The sequence below is a fragment of the Pieris napi genome, chromosome 6 (genome assembly GCF_905475465.1).
Source record: "Pieris napi chromosome 6, ilPieNapi1.2, whole genome shotgun sequence".
Taxonomy (NCBI): Eukaryota; Metazoa; Arthropoda; class Insecta; order Lepidoptera; family Pieridae; genus Pieris; species Pieris napi.
The window spans coordinates 10,564,722-10,586,660 of NC_062239.1; the positions used below are offsets into that span (position 1 = coordinate 10,564,722).

General features: G+C 35.0%; 1 protein-coding gene across 2 annotated transcripts in view; it reads right to left on the bottom strand.

Moving 5' to 3' along the window:
- The window catches only part of LOC125050069 (rhophilin-2), an 84,152-nt gene that overhangs the window by 911 nt on the left and 61,302 nt on the right, over window positions 1-21,939 (bottom strand). For both annotated transcript variants that reach the window (XM_047649644.1, XM_047649646.1), the window contains exons 3-15: window positions 16,800-16,916; window positions 13,381-13,508; window positions 10,365-10,518; window positions 9,626-9,767; window positions 9,364-9,455; window positions 8,317-8,466; window positions 7,089-7,247; window positions 6,026-6,212; window positions 3,905-4,025; window positions 3,421-3,548; window positions 2,091-2,275; window positions 1,546-1,788; window positions 154-306 (exon numbers count right to left, since the gene is read on the bottom strand). In XM_047649644.1, coding sequence (XP_047505600.1) covers window positions 154-306; window positions 1,546-1,788; window positions 2,091-2,275; window positions 3,421-3,548; window positions 3,905-4,025; window positions 6,026-6,212; window positions 7,089-7,247; window positions 8,317-8,466; window positions 9,364-9,455; window positions 9,626-9,767; window positions 10,365-10,518; window positions 13,381-13,508; window positions 16,800-16,916 — 1,959 coding nt within the window. The remainder of the gene's footprint in view (window positions 1-153; window positions 307-1,545; window positions 1,789-2,090; window positions 2,276-3,420; window positions 3,549-3,904; window positions 4,026-6,025; window positions 6,213-7,088; window positions 7,248-8,316; window positions 8,467-9,363; window positions 9,456-9,625; window positions 9,768-10,364; window positions 10,519-13,380; window positions 13,509-16,799; window positions 16,917-21,939) is intronic.

Sequence of the window (21,939 nt, forward strand, 5' to 3'; positions counted from 1 at the left end):
CAAATTTAAATATAAAATTAGCGCCCTTGAGCAACTCAAAAACAGTACCAATTGATTAGTTAAGTTATATATTAATTTATTAAATAAATTATAATATATGAAATAAATATATAAGTTATTCTTGGTACCTATAAGTGCATATGTAATCTGTACCTTATTAGATCCACTATCCATGGGCGTAGCAAGTCGTAGTGTTAGCGTCCGTCCTGCGCGTTGTATTAATGCTACCACGGCCTCGTGACTTGACCATTTCACGTCAGTATCGCCGATAGATATTATAAAGTCACCCTCTCTCATACCGGCCATCTGTAAAAACAATTCAACTATAGAATATCAAAAATAAATAGATTTTAAGCTATTGCCTAGATTTTATCTCGGGATTTGAGCTCGGCGACCGAATCAAGTAATTCCGTAACGAAAATAAACCTGACATACTATGGTACAATACGCGTTAGAGCGGGAGAGAACGCATACTGCGTCTCACATCGGTCTGGCTTGATCGGTGACGTAGCGCAGGTGCGTTAGAGTGGGACAGAACGCATACTGCGTATCCACATCTCTCTAACGAGATTGGTGACGTATATATAGGATTGTTAGTCTGAGTCTGGTAGTGGTAGACTGAATTAATATAAAAAAAATGAAATTGATATCAAAGAAAAAAAATACTGCATAAATAAATAATTATAATAATTGCAGGTTGATAAAAAATACTATGCAATAGCTTTACCACGGCAGTCCCCGAGTGCCACACGTTTTTTTTTAAATTATGGTTTCTATTACTATTACCTTAAAGCACATAGTGTTTGGCAACACCGATAGGAATGCAAAAGATCGCATGGACTTTCGCAAGAATGTTGCGAATGTTTGATAAAAAAAAATTGTCTTTTACATTTAATTTCCAAATTCTGACGATTTATCCCTCGTACATATTTTGTATTAACAAAATGTTTAATGCTCGTGTAATTAATTTAATGAAAATCTAATGAAGTTTTGTTTTTTTAAATCGAGTTGTAAAGTAGTTGAAAAAGATTGTAAAAAAATCAAACAAATTCCTTAAACTTCCTATTTAAACTATATTCCAGTAATAACTCCACGTTGGGCGGAAATAATTATTATATGTCATATTTTTCCTGGTTACTTAGAAAATATGTATTATGAGTTATGACATACTCATAGGTCGATCGAACAGTGTCAGCGTGCGACTCTCATTCCTAAGGTCGTAGGTTCGATCCCCGGCTGTGCACCAATGGAGTTGCTTTCTATGTGCGCATTTAACACTCGAACGGTGAAGGAAAACCTCGTAAGGAAACCGGCTTGCCTTAGACCCAAAAAGTCGACGGCGTGTGTCAGGCACAGGAGGATGATCACCTACTTGCCTATTAGATTACCCAATGATCATGAAAAAGCTACAGAAATGAGAGTCCCACCCCTAAAAAGCTTGTAGCGCCACTGATTTATTTTATAGCTTGAGAACCAATGAAAAAAGAAGCCAGAATATATATTTCATATTAGAGAGAGAGAGAGAGAGAGAGAGAATTAACTTACATCAGCCAATGAGTTAGGTTCAACAGCCGCTATGACAACTGGCGCCCCCCCTCTAACAGTAAACCCGAATCCTTCTTCCTCATTCATATCGTATTCGCTGGCGGCTCTTCTTAAGTCCCTCTTATACTCCTTGGGGCTCTCATAGTTGATGTAGACGCCATTTTGTTTCGTCACTTCGTAGTCGTATTTTTCGTAGTACGTGCTGTTGTCTTCTGAACGGTCACGTTTGTCGCTTGGTTTTCGCTAAAAAGAAGGAATTTTCAGTAATATTATACCTCAAATATAAGTGGATGAGAACAGTCTGATAGATGGACGTCGGAGGCAAGCTTTTTTGGTCTATTTCACTGTTTTACCCTAAAACTATCGGATATCGTTTTATAATGACCTTTTAGGATCCAAAACCATTTTATAAGTACGTTTTCGTAATGCAGTGCAACCAAGTATCCGTAGTCCCTTCATACGAGAACCCACCAAAAATAGACTGATAAATATCTCCTCTTTGACCCATCAAGGGGTTCCACAATCAGTAAGGCTACATTCGTTACCTTTGGTCTATCACTCCTTCTTTCCCTCCGTCTTTCTCCATCTCTCTGCAACTGAACGAGTCTTGGTGCGCTCCAGTGCCTCTTAGCTGAGAAGACAGCTATAGGCCCGAGGGTCTTAAATAGGTCCTCTACTCTGTGTTGGGCAAAGTCCGGGGGCGTCAGGGCCAATTGGAATTTAGATGAAGCTGGAAAAAAGTATTTTTAGATTTTTGTTGCTCAAAGAGATTTTGCGATTTCATTATTCTTTGCGTAAATTAAAAATAAATAAATTGCATTGCAGACTTTTAGCTATATTACTATCGTCTCTTTTTATCAAATTGCGTTTTCGCTGTGAGGAGAAGAGACAGAGTTACTAATTACTTTAGTCAAAACGGTGCAATGTGACTATTTTATTTAAACATATATCAACCATTGTATGTCACCGTAAAATTGTAAATACTGTTAGGTTGTAATCTATCTCGCGAGATTGTAAACTGTCGAAAGATTGTGAACTCAACGTACTTCTTACAATTTAACGTATTATTATTCGGTAGATTGTAATCTATTGAAGTGAAACCGTCAAATTACAATCTTAAAATTGTTAACTGAAAAAAAAAATTGTCAAATTGTCCCTGATTGGTTGGCTTTATAGTAGACCGTTCTATGTCCATAGAATTAGGAATGAAACACGGGTATCAGTCAAATAAAATGAATGCGCATGCCCAATTTCTAAATGTTGTGTTAGAAGAGATCTTATTTTCCTATTTGGTTTGCAATTGAGCGCATCCTTTCCAAATGACATTATGGTAATATGACATTTGCATGCCTAATTTTATATGGCTAATTGTGCGGTTTTTTTTATAAATAATCAATCTGAATGTACCACTTTCTTTGCAAATAAACGATTTATTATTATTAAAGGACAGTTAAACTTTTCTATATTCACTTATTATTTACATAGTCCTACTATATTCCTGTGTAACAAGTTGTTTATAATTGTACGAACCAAAGCTGTACATATTGCTCACTCAGGCTATGTTAGTTCTATTAGAGATTTCCTAAATCTCGTAGGCACTCTCTTCAACAGGTACATTGCATTCATTCGGTACATAGCAATTGACGTTTCATTATTTCGCTTATATTCTATTGTTGTATGCGAGTGGTTAATATAGAGTATAAATAAAATCCTCTATTATTTAAAGCATCCCTTTTTTCTAAATGGTATTTACACTATGATAAAGAGTTTGAGTTTAAATAATGGCTTAGTAGATTTACCTTAACTACACAGAATACAAAAACGTTCATATAAATTTACGTGCACTATTTTTTTAATCCTATACTATCAACTCACGCAGTATATTGGGTACATCAAGAAGGTCTGCGAAGTCTGGTTCGTCGGCCAATTGAGCTTTGTCCCGCGACGCTCGCTCACGATGGGCCCCAACTACCAGAGACAATGCCTCTTTACCACGTAACTCACTGAAATTAATATCACAACAGTTATATAACTAATCTAAATATAGGTAATTTTAACATAGGTAAAATCTTTTTAGGACAGTGGACGACTCATTGGTCTAGTGGTTAGTACCTACCCCTGACTGGGGGGGACCCCTGATCCATGGGTCCCGGGTTCGATCCCCGGCTGAGACGAACATCGATGTGATGAGCATTTGGTGTTGTGCTTTGGTCTTGGGTGTTTAAATATGTATTTATATGTCTATCTATCTATAATATGTATGTATATCCGTTGCCTAGTACCCATAACACAAGCTTCACCAGCTTAGCATGGGACTAGTTCAATTGGTGTGAATTGTCTTAAAAAAAAAAATACATACCGACACATCCTCTGCAGCCTCAAAGCCTCCTCGTATAACGCTAGAGCTTCAGCCAAGTGCGCACGGCCTAAGGCCATATGGTCCAAGTCCTCGTCGTACTTGAACGTAGGGGAAATCGAACCTGTAACCATTCTCAAACTCAAACTCAAAATATCTTAATTCGTATAGGTAAACAAGTACACTTATGAACGTCAGAAAAGAAGTTAAATCTTTATATATATAATTCTTCTGTGAGTGTGTATGTCACTGAACTTCTCTCAACCGACTGGACCGATTTTGATGAAATTTTTTGTGTGTGTTCAAGGGGATCTGGGAATGGTTTAGATTCACAAATCAGCCCGCCAGATGGCGCTGCAGTCGGTACTTTCATACTTTGCTTTACTAATTGCTTGAAATATCATGCAGGACAACGTCTGTCGGGTCCACTAGTTAATTGTAAATTAACACATACTACCAGTTCGCAAGTCAAGGGCGTAGAGCGGTCAAGAAGAACTGGCAAGAAACTTTCCGCCACTCTTTTTAATCGTTTAGTTTTGAGTCATACAAATTGTTTGAACTGGAGCAAATCAATCCCAAGGATTATCACCATTTAAATATTTGTAAAATTTATTAAATCTTTATTGATTAATTTACGTTTAACGAGGGCTTTGAATTTATTTAGTGATAATTCTCCAATTTCGCTTGGGAGTATGTAAAAACGAATACAATTTCCATACAGGGAGTGGTTTATCTTCTGGAGGCTGGTTGGTCGTACATTCAAATTAGTTCTGTTTCGAGTGTTATACTGATGAAACATTACATTACTTATGGTTCTCAGAGGTTCTTTCTAGAGTGCATTCTTGAACGAAAGAATAATATTATCATCTTCATTATCATAGTCAAATGGCTCTCTTGTAATTAAAGTACTCTTTCGTCTCTTTCTGTCAAATTGTGTTAACGCTGTCATGAAAAGAGACAGATGAGTAACGGTACAATTATTAGGCTGTTATTTTATGATTTAATACAAAGGGGTGATATGATACAAAGACGTCATTATTTATTTTTTTGATGTGAAACATCTATAGCCGCACGTAAAACCGATTTCTGGCGTGGCGACGCATGCCGTGGCGACACGTCACCACGCTATATGATGGTATATATAGCGTGTATATATACAGTCTATATGCAGTATTATGTACGGTGTGTGTATTTCGTAGTCACTGATTAAACGAATTAAGTCACGATTTGAAAAAAATTCGTAAATTTTTGTATTTAATGAAAATAAATGTTTATTCAATAAAAAGTCATCGTTATCTGGAAAAAAGAATCGTAAAATTTTATTTCTATATGCAGTATTATGTACGGTGTGTGTATTTCGTAGTCACTGATTAAACGAATTAAGTCACGATTTGAAAAAAATTCGTAAATTTTTGTATTTAATGAAAATAAATGTTTATTCAATAAAAAGTCATCGTTATCTGGAAAAAAGAATCGTAAAATTTTATTTTATCATTATGACATATTTAGTTCCTATCACAATCTGTTCTTTTCTGCATATTACTTTTACAAAATAATGTCGATGTTTCACGTCTGCCAGGCGTCCCGTGACTGCTCACATTTTAATACCAATTAGAGGTTTGTTTCATTATAAAGAACATTATAATAAAATTAATTCATTGTATTTATATTAAACTAAATTAAATTTGATAATTTATTTGAGACGTCTAATTAAATCAGTATCTGTCATATATATTCTTGTATCACGGTGTTTTTATGAATTTATTGCTTTAATTAATTAATTTATACTCTTAAACATTACGGTTAAAGAGCGAACATTCAAACAAAAAATGTAAGAAATAAGATATACACGTGTGAAAATAACATGAGAACTTCAGAAATCAGGCGCTCCTCTAACCAGATCCATGCAACTTCCTCGCTACCAAAGCAGACGTAGTAACTCCTGAAAGGGACTTTTGCATCCGAAAATTGTCAAAATAAATTGATATTTAAATATATGCGAAAGCAAGTACATTTTGTATCGCTAGTTAGGTTAAAGATTTTTTTTATTTTTTTGCAATGTCATCACGCTAATATTTACGCAAACGAACCCACAGATAGTCCTTAAAACTCCAATTTCCTTACCATTATGATTACAATCAGGCGGACCATACATGGCGGCTAGTCGCTCCCTCGCATGAATCACGCTGGTGGTATGTAGGAGTCCGGTAGCGGCGTACTGATGTGCCAAAGCGCGGTAGAACTCAGTCTTCACGTGAACGAGGGACACCCACGAGTATGGCACGTAGTTGAACACACCTTCAGTTTGCATCTGCAAAATATTTTTTTATATAGTGTGCGAAAAAATATATATGATAGACTGTATGCTTTAACTTTAAGCTATTGCATAGATTTTGCGACCGAATCAAGAAATTCCGTAACGAAAATAAACCTAACACACGATGACGTAATATAGGTGCGGCCAATACGCGTTAGAGCGGGACACAAATACTGCGTCTCACATCAGTCTGGCGTGTCGGTGACGTAGCGCAGGTGCGTTAGAGTGGAACAGAACGGATACTGCGTATTCACATCTCTCTGACTAGATCGGTGACGTAGCGTAAGCGCGGCCGGTGCAGCCAGTACGAGTTAGAGTGAGACGTACTATATAGGCATGTTAGTATGAGTCTGGTAGAGTGGTACATTGAATTAATAGAAAAAAAATACTGCATGAATTAAAAATAAATAAATAATTATAATTGCATAAGTTGATAAAAAATGTCCCCCGAGTGCCAAACGTTTTTTTTTCATATTAAGTGTACGAGTCAAGGCATATTTTGCTCACTCAGACTTTCTTAGTAAATCAATCATCGGAGTTACGTCCGGAGAGTATAGCCAGATTCAGGCAGTTACTTCAATATTTACATTACATTAATTTAGCATTAGATTCCTGGCAATTAACATTGAATTATTACGCATTTATTCTGTTGTTCTACGCGAGTGGTTATCATATAGTTTAGATAATATCCTCTATTATTTAAAGCACTCCGATGACCCAGGAACATTACTAAACAGCATACGAACGCTTTTTGTACTCATTTGGGGCACGGGAACGTCAAAGACTATCTTTAAAATTTCAAATGGCTATTGAAAAACAAATGACGTATTTTGTTATACATAGGTATACACATGCAAACAAATTAAATACCTTTTCATACAACTGATTATATGTGTGCGCGAGTTGCGCGCTCTCTTGCGCAAGATCAAGGCACATGTCAGTGTCGTCGCGCAATTCCCGATCTCGACCACGACACGCTTCACGCGCCTGTAGTTGGAGTTTCTCGAAGAGGCATTCGCGGGCTTGGGCCTGAAAATAATTTTATATAATCTATGTAGACTATACAGACTAGACTAGACTATAATACTAGTAGACTCGTCCAAGCGTTAAGGTTTTGTTATATTACATAGTAGTAAACTATTCAAGGGAAACGGTAGAAGAACACCAGTCATGGAGACCACCATGCTTTTTTGCTGGTTATGCCATTAATTTGTAGCTTATGTGAAACGTTGGTACGTTTTCACAGCGCCATCTGTTAGAATTGTGACTCAAATAATTTGCAATAATATTGCGGTTATAAATGGAGATTTGAGCTATCCCATCTTGTAAGTTAGATCAAACTGCACACAGTGTGGAAATTTGATTGAAATCGGTTCAGTAGTTTAGGAGTCCATAGCGGACAAACAACGTGACGCGTAATTTATAAGGATGTTAAAATAAATTTATTTGGACTAAAAAGTAAGTACCTATACGCAATAAAATGGAGTCATTCTCTTTATATGTGGATGTCGAAGCCAACTAGCTTAATTAGCAGTAGGCTAGCCTAGCGTCGAAACTCTTCAAAATGTCAATATGGCGTCGGCAAACCACAACTTTGATGGTGCTTACCGAAGTTTAATGAACCAATAAGTATAATGGAAGAGTGTAGTGACAATAATAGCGTGAATTTAGCTGTGACTGACTCGAGCAATTTTATTTTTAAAGATTGTTTTTGTAAATTTTTTTTTAAAGACAATTCACACTAATTGACCTAGTTCCATGCTAAGCTGGTGAAACTTGTGTTATGGGTACTAGGCAACGGATATACATACATATTATAGATAGATAGACTTATAAATACATATTAAAACACCCAAGACCTAAGCACAACACCAAATGCTCATCACATCGATGTTCGTCTCAGCCGGGGATCGAACCCGGGACTCATGGATTCGCTGTCAGGGGTAGTAACCACTAGACCAATGAGTCGTCATATGTTTCATCTTGTTTTATATTTCTGTCATTTGGTCACTCTATCGAACGAATGGTCTAAGCATTAGCCAGCCAGTTAATTAAATGTTGTAACATGCTACGGCTGAATATCTTTCTAAATACTCACAGTCATAAGCGTTCCCAATACTAGCAATGTGTGCGCAGCTAGGTCAACAGATGGTGCATTTGTGAAGTTCTCGTGGATGTATCGAAGGGTACCCGCCGCGCGGAGTAACGCGTCAACTGCGCCATCTAAACCCGCGCATGTGTTGCGTTCCTATTAAAATTAATCATAAATTGTTATAATTGACGTTAATAAAACGTAAATTAAAAATAAATCATATTGTTTCCTATTTAGGTTTAAAGACATTTATTCTCATAACAGACAATAGTCACTTACATGAGAAGTTATATACTAAAGATACAATTTTTATCACGTCGTGGGTCATTGAAGAGCTTCAAGGATCAATTAGCGAAGTAGAACTTGGGTGGACTTTCATTTACGCAGGTAACTGGGATCACTCAAGAGATGGTCTTTTAGTCTAAATTTAAATATAGCCAGGCTGTCTGCACTTTTTATATTTTGTGGAAGTCTATTATACCGCAGCACTCCCCCAACGCTCAATGTTTTTTTACCGTTATTGGTACTTAGGTACAATAAGACTAGACTATTTTGGTCTAGCATGCATAGTTTGTAAACTATTCTCTAAATAAAATTCTTACACGTATTGTAAAACTATATAAAGAGTACGCGAGCCTGGACTTATTTTATATTATCGAAATAAGCAAGTCGAATGGATTTTTAAGATTAACGCATACACACACTAATACACTCCCACACACACCTCAACAAGAAATTATTGGTACAGTGTAATCCGTTTTGGCTAGTAACTTACGTTACTAAGTAGTGCCCAACGCATCGATCGTTGAGTTCAGTTGCTCTCTGATCGAAAATAAAATGTAAATGTCGGACGATGATAGTGATATCTGGCTAATATTAATCGCTTTAAATCTGCGAGAAATATTAACTTTTTTTTAAAGCTGTGTATTATTAATAAACTCTTCAATAAATAAACTATATATTCACGAAATACGAATGGATAAGACATGTATAAATTTTTGGTCTTTATAAAAAAAAAAGTATGGGCATATCGTAAAAGTTTTTTTGTAATACCTGTCTAGCTCCAATCTGTGTGTATATGCCAGCAATGTTAAACAAAACGCAGGCCTTTTCGAACGCCACAGTCCTCTGACACGAAGGAACTCCTGAAATACAGAATACAAATAATCAACGACAAATTTATAATTCTATTCGCTACAATGCGAAGAAATCTTAAATTGATAAATTCGTGATGATTTAAATATATTGAAATCGGTTCGGCAGTATACGCAATATACAGAATTAGCCTATTAAAATTTGTATTATAATTAAGTACCTGTCAATGAGTCGAACCATTCGAAATAGACCCCAAGGGATCTATCGGGTGGAAAGAATCGCCTCTCGATATAGTATAGTTGGTTATAATATTTAAAGAGGAGAGCCACGCCAGCTGTTGATCGTACTGGAGTTCGGATGGCCTGAAAATTATACGAATAGATGTAAGCTGTTGTCATAGTCTTTCTCACAGTCTTGTGCCCCAATACCATTTATCGCAAAGACTAAGTCACGTGACAGGAGTGAATTAATGTCATTTTATAATATGAGTAGCTTTTAATAGAATAGGCGGGCAAACGAGCCTACGGCTGACTGACGGACGTCGCATAGTCGCACCCATTTCGGTGGGTGCGTTGACGGCCTTTGAGGAAGGAGTATGCACATATTTTAAAGTTGGAGTCTAGAAAGACAGGTTCTTGTGAAGCCATCAAGGTGATGGCTGGCTTCTTTTGACTTTATATTACGTTAGCATTGTGTCAATAATGGAATGTATTTAATATTCTTTCATCTTTTTTCATTTCATGTCATAACTAACATTAAAACAAAAAAAGGCTTAAAACATTGCAATCGAATGAATTTTCAATGGCGTCTGTGGTTTCTGTTTCCAGTATTTCATAGACAATTTGGTCTGGATATTTTTCAGTATGCCACTCTGTTATCTATTCGCTATTAATCATTGGTTGTAGAAGAAATGTAGTTTTAATAAAATTGAGAAATAACGAGTTACAGTCGGTCTTTACCTGTCTCATATCCATGAAGTCCGATATGGGGTCCTCGTATAAGGCAGCATCCTCGCTATAATGTTCCAGGATGAAGTCCTTGAACGGCTCCCGGAAGTCAACTTCCTTGGTTTCCTTTAGACCAAGGGGAATCATCGGCATTACACACTCCTTGCTGGAAAGTTAAAGTAGAATTTAGTCACAAATACATAACAGAGACAAAACGCGCGTTCGCGTTACGGATAACGCCATGTTGATGACGCAGTAAAGTTGTTAAATCAGAGAGTTAATTAATATCGATATTTAATTAAAAGTCTAGATATTCAATTAACTCTCTGATTTAACTATTTTACTGCGACATTGACAAACGCAATCGAAGACATGTAGTTGCCATTATTTATTCATAGATGGCGCTACAAATCTCGCCCTACTTCTTTGATAATGGGTGACTTCACAATATATTTCGTCAATATATAAGGAAGTTACAACGCACATTTAAACATTATATCTCAGGGCTGCTAGCACTCTATTGTAAACTATGTGAGGCCTTGAATTCGAATATTAAATAGATTTGATCTAATTAAATTAAAAAATTTGGCGAATTTTCATTTATTTATTTGTCTAGGAAAATGAATGTGAATTAATAGAAACGTGTGATGTGTGCCACAATACAAACGCATATTAAATTAAAAGACTTTTAAATATAGGTACTATTAAAAGCTTTAATATAAAACAACAATCAAGTATTTATTCAAACACTTTTTCGTCCGGGAATCGTGTCCGTTTCAAGACCTAAGTATAGCAAATAAACAAATCTCACTTCATTGGGCCATGAAGATTATAGATATACTGCTTTATATTATATCTATTAAAATGCTTTTTCTTGCACATTCCCAAACACACCTCAATAAGCAAATTGTTAGCGTATTTGTAAGCACATAATGTTCGTCGTATGGTGTAATCCTTTGAGGCTGTTTTTATGCTATTCTATCAATAAACTGTTAAATATATAAATAAACAATAGGTCCACTACGAATGGATTGGTATGGAATTTTTGGTCTTTATTTATGTAAAATCTATTTTACCAGACATTAAAATATAAATAAAGATTATACAGCCAATATAATATTCTTAAAAAAATCTTACATGACACTAACAAAGTCACACGGGAATTATAAAAAGCTTTTATCGAATTAAATCTCGTTTAAGTTCACACAAAGAAAATGTGGTATTACCAGAGGTTGAACGCAATTTAGACGTTTCTAACTACGCTCATTACGGCCTAGGCATAACACTTTTTGTGATTTCCTTTTGTGGAGATGCATAACATACCTGAAGAGAAGGGTTTTTAAATTTCATACATGTGATACTAAAGATATGTATGTATGTTATTCATTTTAGTTAAAATTTAACTATAATAGGAGTAAATAGTTCGCAAAAACAATCCAAAAATGATCCCAGGAATACATGACAATTAAATAAGTATTGAAAAAATCTTTGTACAAATTATTAATCTTTATAACAAAATAATCTTGGAAAACTTTTTGCGATTAAAACGATCAAGTCAATGATCTGATCAAATTATAACTTGCCGCTTTGTGTACTTATATTTCAATAAAAATAAGTGTGATTACACATTAATTATAAAAAAGTACAATTACAGGCATACGCATGCGCACTATATCATTATCCCGCAATTTAAACATGATTGAACTAGTATTATTTAATTTTATGGCTTCTTTAGGAAATCGCCTGGCATTAAGTTGGCAGACAAGTTAATATAGACAATCGAACGCAATTAAATCTACATTGTTTTCATAAATTCAATTTCCTGACTTGAGGAAATCGCTAGATTTATTTAAAATAATATTTATTTTTAAAGTGGTTTAAAATTATTCACTTATCAAATCAAGGGCGTAGAACGGAAGAGAAGAACTGGCAATAAACTCTCCGCCACTCTTTTTAATCGCCAAGTTTTTTGTTCTATACAACGTTTGTAAGGAGCTGCAACCATTACACCATGTTCCAGGTGACATCTTAAGTAATAAATAATAATACAATAAATTAAAAACAAAGATTTGTCCTCTATCAGCAGGAGGCATGGTGAAATAGGAGCACGAACTAACATTCTTGTGGGAACAACACGCAAATACACAGTCGAAATAACTAACATGACCGCGTACACGAAGTACGACCAGTCACCACAAACTCGTTGTAACTCGACCAGAGACTAGTCAGACTCTCTTTTCAGTATTATAAGCATAGACAATTATTTAATTAATTAGTATTAATTTTTTTAATGCGTGAATAGTAAATACTGAAAATAATATTCACTATCATTTAAAGCATCCCGTTGATCCAAGAACAGGTTGTACAACTTACACTTCATTTTTTTTGTCCTGTTCATATTTTTGGACATTGTAAGCTACTTTATTAGTATAAAAATATATGCGTAATATATGCGCCGTTATCGAACGGCTATCACGGATAACGGCTGTGCAACAATGAACTTTTCTCTATATGAGCGCAAACATTCGCTCGTACGTCGATTAAAAAAAAATGAGGTATACCATAGACATAAAATTAAGAAGGCTGCTCACCAAGTTGTCTAATAAAAAAAAAATACCAGGAAACAGATAAAGAGGCCAAAAGTTAAGACGTTGTAGCCATAGGTTTTTTATATGGTTTATTCTACATTGAGCAGTGATGGCCTAGTGACTTCAGCGTGCGACTCTCATTCCTGAGGTCGTAGGTTCGATCCCCGGCTGTGCACCAATGGACTTTCTTTCTATGTGCGCATTTAACATTCGCTCGAACGGTGAAGGAAAACACCGTGAGGAAACCGACATGTATTAGACCGAAAAGGTCGACGGCGTGTGTCAGGCACTGGAGGCTGATCACCTACTTGCCTATTAGATTTAAAAATGGTCATGAAACTGATTCAGAAATCTGAGGCCCAGACCTAAGGAGGTTGTAGCGCCACAGATGTATGTATGTACTCTACATTAGATTAAAACTTGTAGAAAAAATACCTCACCTGTCATTCTGATACAATTCCACTGACGAGTTCAGTTCAGCAAGCTGCTCTTTGAGGAGTTGGAGGTTTGAATTGACGAAACTCAGCTCCAGGGCCACCGTCTCACGCAGTTTCCTATTTGTGGTAGCCTTAAAAGAAATATGGCACATTAGAAATTGGTTTGAAACTGAAAAATAATGTGAATCGATTTATTTTAAACACACATATACAGCACTTAACCTTTATAGTAATAATAATACTCGTATAATAATAATAAAAAATTGATAAGTAGAAAATATTTTTTTTTTATAGAACGGGCAGGAGGCTCACCTGATGTTAAGTGATACCGCCGCCCATGGACACTCTGAATGCCAGAGGGCTCGCGAGTGCGTTGCCGGCCTTTTAATTTATTTTAATTAAACTCTTATATTTGAACCGTTAATTATTTTCAGCCTGCTCTGCGGTCGCGCCATCTTCTGTGGTTGACCGAGGGAGGTGAGACGGGGCTAACTTGTCCGCACAAGTAGCATCCCATACCAAAGTCCGTCCTATCCTCCAAGTGATGCTCGAAATTAAAATAAAATTTGTTGAAAGAGATAGTCTCGATTGCTGAGAAACATTCGACCGCGTTATGTTAATAATATTATAAATTGGTGTATGATTTTATTTAATAACTAACTGCCCTTGCGAACTTCGTTTATCCTGAACGCCTAGCGTACCTTTTTAGTACATACCAACATGGAACATTTTGCTATGCTACCTCAAAGACTGTTCGGTTTTCTGGAATGAAAACTTTTTAGGTTTTTCTGTGATTTTTTTTCTATATATAAACCTCAATGTTCAAGTTTTTAATATACAATAAAAATAGGGGCTGTGCGTAGAGCGGTGAATATTAAGTAGTATGTATTTTTGTATGTTTTATCATAACAAAATATTAAAAAAAGTTTTGCCTAAAAATAACAATTTTGGCGTGGGACCACCCTTAACATTTAGGGGGATGAAAAATAGATGGTTAATAGAAAAGGGAAAAAAGACAAGTGAGGTTTAACCAAAAACTAATCAAAATAGTAGATATAACACTATATTTGTACAACCGTGCAACTCAGTTGAAATGAGTTGAATGAAATTAAACTAATTAAAGTACAGACAGCTAAATTTCTTTTAGCTTTTGATTGGATGAATGTTGAATATTAATTGCTAGTTGTAACGAGGTAAGGAGCATTACAAACAATTTGTAAAACAAAAGCTTGTCGATTTAATAGAGTAATGAAGTTTATTGTTCTACGTTCTTCGCCCTTGATTTTCGAAACATCTACTGGCCTTTTAGTTCAGTGTACATTCCGTTACCTATAAAGGCATAATATCGCATAAACATAAACAAATTTATATTGCGCAGCGGGGCGTGCGTGTTTTATTCACCAAGTATGAAGACGTTTTGTCAAGGCCAGGGGTCAGAGACCAGAGGGCGCTACGGTTCGTTGGCTCGCCATTGTTTATAACAGGAAACGACATTGTCAAGACCTCTTGGGAGTGACTCACTTTACGTGTAAGAAGCTTGTGTATGGGTCACCACCGAGTTTCTTGATAGCTATTTTACTACATCAAAGGATTTGTGTGTAATGGATATTATAAGACAAAGACAACACTGGGTCTAATATCTGTCTCTCTGCGTCAGTAACTCTTCTCTGAGTATCGTAGTCGGGCCTTTGATTCTGTAACTCACTTTTCGAACTCTTACAGCGGTCCCTCTTTATCAGAATGCCAAATCATAAAGTGACTGCTTCACGACTGATTTGAGCGCGACCGCCGCTCCGAAAACCGCTGTGTGAGTTCGAAAAGTGAGTTACAGAATCGCAAGTCTGTTGTATAGTGATATCTGGCGAGTTACCTTCCTCCACATATTTTCAGTAACAAAAAGGGTCTAAAATAATGTTAGGTTTTTCTGTCTTATCTATTCTCTAAGGCCATTGAAAACATAATAACATAGACTAATTAAAAATATAATTAATCACCTAAAACTAGTGTGTTTTTGAGAAAAAAAGCTAACAAGCACCGGAACTCTGTATTCCAATAGTGATAACAATTGAGATAAGAACTTCAATGTTACGGATACTGATACTTTAAATATCGAAATATATATCTGATATATCGAAATTGCATACAAAACTTCGGGATCGCTACTGGAAGTTTCAGAGTAACGTCGCAGGCGAGTTTAACGAGTTCTGTACAGTTATAAAAAGAAAAGAAAAGGCTCTTTAATGTTAAAATGTTCTAATGGAACTAAATGAGGTCATGGGTTCGGTCCCCGGCTGTGCACCAATGGACTTTCTTTCTATGTGCGCATTAAACATTCGCTCGGTGAAGGAAAACATCGTGAGGAAACCGGCGTGTCTTTGACCCAAAAAGTCGACGGCGTGTGTCAAGCACAGGAGACTTATCATCTACTTGCCTATTAGATTGACAAATCTAGAGACAGAAATCTGAGTTCCAGACCTAAAACGTTGTAGCGGCACTGGTTTATTTGAATGGAACTAAATCTCTATTATGCACAGTAATTACTTTTCTTGCCGCGATTTGTTGCAACTTGCTTTAAGTGCAATCGATTCGTTCCGTCCCATTTATTGTTCATCAAATTGCTATTCAGATTAAACTCTTTGTTTTGTATTACAAAACTTGCCTTTAAATCTATCAATCCCGAAAGAAGTCTGACAGTTCATACTACCATAGAGCCTCATTTCGTAAAACGCAGATGGATGTTGAGATCTGTGGTAATAGACTACTGTTATCTACAGATGTTTCGCGCCAAACTAATATTCTCATAAAAAGTTTTTACTCAGGCGTTATTTTATCTAACTCATGACAATGCTGCGTTGGTTTGTTAATCCCAATAGCAAACCCGACTTCAGGTGAGAACATCAACGCAACGAATATTCAGAGAACAAGATCGTATGCATATGCTTCGGGATTGTTATCAATATTGGAAGTTAATTTCCATTTCCATTCCGTTACTAACTTTATTTATTAGTTTTAAAACGTACATGCATACTGTTGTCAGAATTGTTATATTATTACAAAACATAGAAATTATAACATAATAATTATTTTCATAATTTTTTTTGCAAACACAATTATTGAAATAACAATAAAATATTAGTGTTTATTTGCATTTGCAATTTTTGTGAAAATAAAATTGATACTTTTTTGTCATATATTATTTATTTGTAACTCAATGAAAAGTACTATATCAAGAAGCTGTTTAATATGTCTTAGTAACTTTGTAAATCGTAATATGCTTTCAAGTCTGTCTGTCTCTTTTATTTACAGCGTAAACACTATTTGAAAGAATAAGACGAAAAATTACACTACACTATACTTATAAATAATCTTGAACTAATTAAGGCTTTTAGGGCTTTTATGAGTAAGAAGTGCTCAGTGCTTACCTTAAACAAATTTTCAGCTCCAGCTCTAAGTCTAAGCTCCTTATTTATCTCTTGGTTGAGCTGACACCGTCTGGTCTGCAACCGGCCGCGGCATGTTGCAACGCGGGGATCTGAACCCTGGAAAGAGAGAAACAGCAGTTAGATAAAATATACTTTTATACCTATTGACATTTTTTATTATCGCCTTAATATTTAGCTGTATGGAACATTTTGCTAGACTGTTCGCTTTTCCGGAATAAGAACTGGTTTATAGGTTTTCCATGCAATTTTTCCACCATCGCACCCTGAATATTATTGCATGTGAGACGGTACTTACTTGCACACTGGCTTAATTAACAAGAATTGCATTATTTATAATCTATACTAATATTATTAAAAAAAAAAGATTTGTATGTAAGTATGTTACATACAAATCTTTTTTGTTATCTAATTGTCTCAAAAAGTACTACACCGATTTTAAAAATTCTTTCACGATTTGAATGCTACATTATCTCTGATTAATATAGGATAATTTAATTGCAAGAAAAAATCCGGAATCTTATTAAAACTACAATAATGTTACCCAAGGTTAAAAAAATGCTTATAAAATATCTTTCATCGCATGCGCTGCGAAAACTATTGTTGATAGAACAAAAAAAATTTCCACAATATTATATAACATATCTCCAAAAAATGTTTAAAAAAGAAATGTCCACCTGTGCGAAACCGGGACCGGCCGTGAGTTAGTTGTAAGGTTTAGGTTTTGCGTTTTTTTGTTTTGTTTATATTATGTTCTAAGTTTTAATTTTTATATTTAAAAGTTTTCTTTTGTATTAGTATTAAGTTACTGTAAGAGTATAAAATAAGGAAATAATTAATACTTGAGTGTTGTTAAGGTTTTGGTAAAAATATATTGATATTGTTACTCAAACTTTCGTAAAGTACATTATCGCCGGTCAATTTCGTTATAAATGAAAAATGTATGGAGTGAAAGTGGATCAGTGCACTACATCGGTCACTGTATTATGATAGCACGACACCGATATTTACTTGTATGGTACCTTTACACAATAAAGAAACCAAAGCAAGTTTCTTCGGTCATCGCGCTTGCACAAGCTGAAATAGTTTCTGCTGTTTATTATATATTTATTAAATTATACAAAATAATTATATCTGCCAAAACTTAGTAGAAATGGCAACACCACTCGCATGAATGTCAGATGGACAAACAGGGTAACAAGTTGGAAAATCACCAGGGCTGAGGCGGGTTGACGAGTTTAGAAGTTGGTGGAGAAGATTGGGAGGAAAATGATAGAGAGTGATGCCATTTTGAGGAGGCCTATACTCTGGAAGAGATCCTTGAAAAAAAAATCTGTATACAATTTTAAGTGTGTCTTGTAAAGATGGATGAATGTTTCAAGGAATAAAGGCTTAATTATTATTATTATATATTTACCGCAATTCATGGAACTTAATTATACAGTTTATATATGTTTATCCTGATTAAATGAGGTATTTTTAAGTGCAATGCTTTTTGATGTCTCTAGAGTCTAGATCAATTATGCAGGTTTCGTTCTTAGTTTTAAGATGTTATTAATTTTCATGCATTTTATTATAGATTTTGATCTTTTGGAACAAAAATTTAGCATTGAACTATTTAGGACCATGTTTTTTTTTTAAAGACAATTGCTAAGCTGGTTAAGCTTGTGTTATGGGTACTATTCAACGGATATACATACATATTATAGATAGATAGACATATAAATACATATTTAAACACCCAAAACCTAAGCACAACACCAAATGCTCATCACATCGATGTTCGTCTCAGCCGGGGATCGAACCCGGGACCCATGGATTCGCAGTCAGTGGTACTAACCACTGGACCAAAAAGTCGTCGCTTCCAGCCTTCCTTAACATAATAAACTCAATTTTCACTTAAGTATGGCGCAGCCCGGACATATAACTTGTTGAGAAACATGACAGTTGTTTAAGCTATCGCGGATGATGCTTAAAAGGAACATCCATAGCGCTCAGTCACATGCATCATGAGCACACCCCTTTCTCACTAAAAAAACCTAATTAGGTATTACCTTAGGGAGCGTTCAAGTATTACGTAACGAATTTTGGGAGGGGGGGGGGGTCCTTTTGCAAAACGTTACGATGCGGGGAATTGATTGAACGATGAATTACGCGTTATTGTCAATATTATTGTCTACTTACACCACATAATACTAACTAAAGAGTCACTAGGTGGTCACGAAACGTTTTACGATACTCGAGTACAGTACTGTACTAGGGTACTGAAAAACGTTACGGCGAGTTACATGGGGGGGGGGGGGTCAATAATCTTCAAAAATTTCGTTACGTAATACTTGAACGCTCCCTTAGTTAAATGTATTTAATAATTTTTATTGTTTTTTTTCCTTTCGTAAATTTTTCATGTACAATTTTAGATAATTACTTTCGATTGCAAAAGTTTAGTAGCTTATGAATAAAGAGGGTACTTTTAAAATTTTAACTAATTGTTTATTCAGTAGTACAATGACCCAACTAAATGAATACTTATAGTGAATTACATAATAGGGCCTAAAATATTATAGTTTCATAAGCTTAAAACAATGAACACTTAATATTCAAGTCGGATATTACATTTGGTATTCATTAAATATGCTGTTAGGCGCGTACGCTGTCTAAGATGAATTTATTGCATTGCCTTGGTAACGTAACTATTATAGTCACGAAATCTATAAAGATATACATATAATACAAGAAAGCATTAATATAAACACACTAGCTGACCCGGCAAACGTTGTTTTGCCATGTATATTATTTGTAGGAAAAAAAAATTTAGTTCAATAAAAATAATTATCTACTATAATAAGAAATAGGGGTAGATCGTAGAGGGGTGAAAGTTAAGGGTTATTAATTTTTTATGATACATTGTAAAAAAATAAAAACAAAAAAATTGTGTCAAAATTAGAAAATAATAATTTAGGGGTGGATCACCCTTAACATTTAGGGGAATACAAAATAGATGTTGTCCAATTTGCAGTCCTAACCGATATGCACTTTCGCTGAGTTTCATCATCGGACGTCAAGGCAAAATACAAAATACCATCCGTATCACCTCGACGTCCGTCGATCCACAACTGAGAGTTTTCTAAGGCAGTTTTTCCCGCGCACCACCACTATGTGGAACCAGCTGCCCACAGAAGTATTTCCGAACCAATTCGACTTAGGGTCCTTCAAGAAAAGAGCGTACCAATTCTTGAAAAGACCGGCAACGCACTTGCGAGCCTTCTGGCATTGTGAGTGTCCATGGGCGACGGTATCACTTAACATCAGGTGAGCCTCCTATTACATAAAAAAACATTTGCACACAAAATTTCACCAAAATCGGTCGAGCCATTTCGGAGGAGTTTAATTACAAACACCGTGACACGAGATTTTTATATATTAATATACATACATAATATATATATGTATCCATAGTAGAATGTTAGCGAGCGACCAATTTGTGGAGGGGCTGTGATCTAAAATCGTACTTTAAAAAGATCCATGTATGGCAAGTCTAACATTTAAAATTAATTAATAATTAACATTTTAATTGTAATAATAACAGTTTAAATAATTGTTTGTTGTAGTTTGGTGTATACAATTGCGTGCAATTTTACGACTGAAATGTTAGGTGTTGCGAGTTACATACCGCTATTTTTTAATTAAGTAAGCATACGGAACGTGAGGTGTTAAAATCACCTTGAACCCATTTAATCATTTTGAAACAAATATATTATATCTTAGGTAATCTAGATGTATAAACTAAAAGATTTGTGTTTGTCACTATAACGCCATAAAACCAATGATCACGAAACATACGGAAATCTGATGCTATAACTTAGAGGTTGGAGCTGAATTGGTTTTATTTGAATACCACAACTTTGAATTTTTTATTACCTTTATATTTTTAAGCTTGTGTTTAAGTGTGTGTGTGTGTTTTATTTTTCTTTATACATACAGGATTGAGGAACTTTTACTGTGCTAAATCGGTTATGTTCTGTGTCGGCCTAGTGGCTTCGTCGTAGGTTCGATTCCCGGGTTTACACCAATAGACTTTCTGTATATGTGCGCATTTAACAGTCGCTCGTACGGTGATATAGTGAAGAAACCGGCTTGACTTGACCAAAAAGTCGACGGTGTGTGTCATCACGTGCGTGTGTATCACGAAATAGATAGAAATCTGAGGCCCAGACATAGAACGTTTCAGTAATTTTTTAATTATAAAAATTCGCACAATCGTAGTAATTGATATGGTTTGGTATATCGGTTAAATGGTTGTATAAAAATTTTGGTGTTCTTGTTATAAATTAGAACATAGTTAACTTTTATCTGGGCTTTGTATTGTTTTATTGTAATACAATCACTCACACCTCATTATTCTACATAGTGTTCTTTCAAATACTTTCGGCGTCCACAGAGAAAATGCAATGTTCTTTTAAAATTGTTCGAATATTTTTAATGTTAAAAATCTTAGGTATGCAGTTTGTTTTAGAAATACTTTATATTCATTTATATAAAAATATTCCAATAAACGTCTCTTAGTAATGCTTTTACTTCATATGATTTTGTGATATTCGGAATAAGAGAACAATGTGTATAATTTATATTCAACTACTAAAATCTTTGTCACGGCAGTATCGGAAACCTGCTTCAGTGCTGATTACATAAAATTCTAATAAATTCTAAATTCTATTTAAGGATTTAATTTTTTTTCAAATAAATATTAGCATTTAATTAACAAAATCATCCAAATATACAGTAACAAAGATAAATCGGATCCTAAATGGCTGGAATTGACGGAGGCAAAAGAGCAAAGAGAAAGAAAAACAACTTTTGGCAATGGAGGCCATGATATCCAAAGCTAAGATAACTAACATAATTACTATTTTATTAAAGCTAATTACGACGTCACCTGCTTGAGGATTATAAAAATATATATATATATATATATATATTATATTTATTTAACAAATAATAAAGTAGACTTTCGCTGAACAGCTCTGTTAAGCACTTAAAATGTCGAGTTTTGTAAGTGATTTATGTTTAATTACGCGTATTTAAATGAGTATTACTCCGTATTTAGTAGAATATATTATAGAAT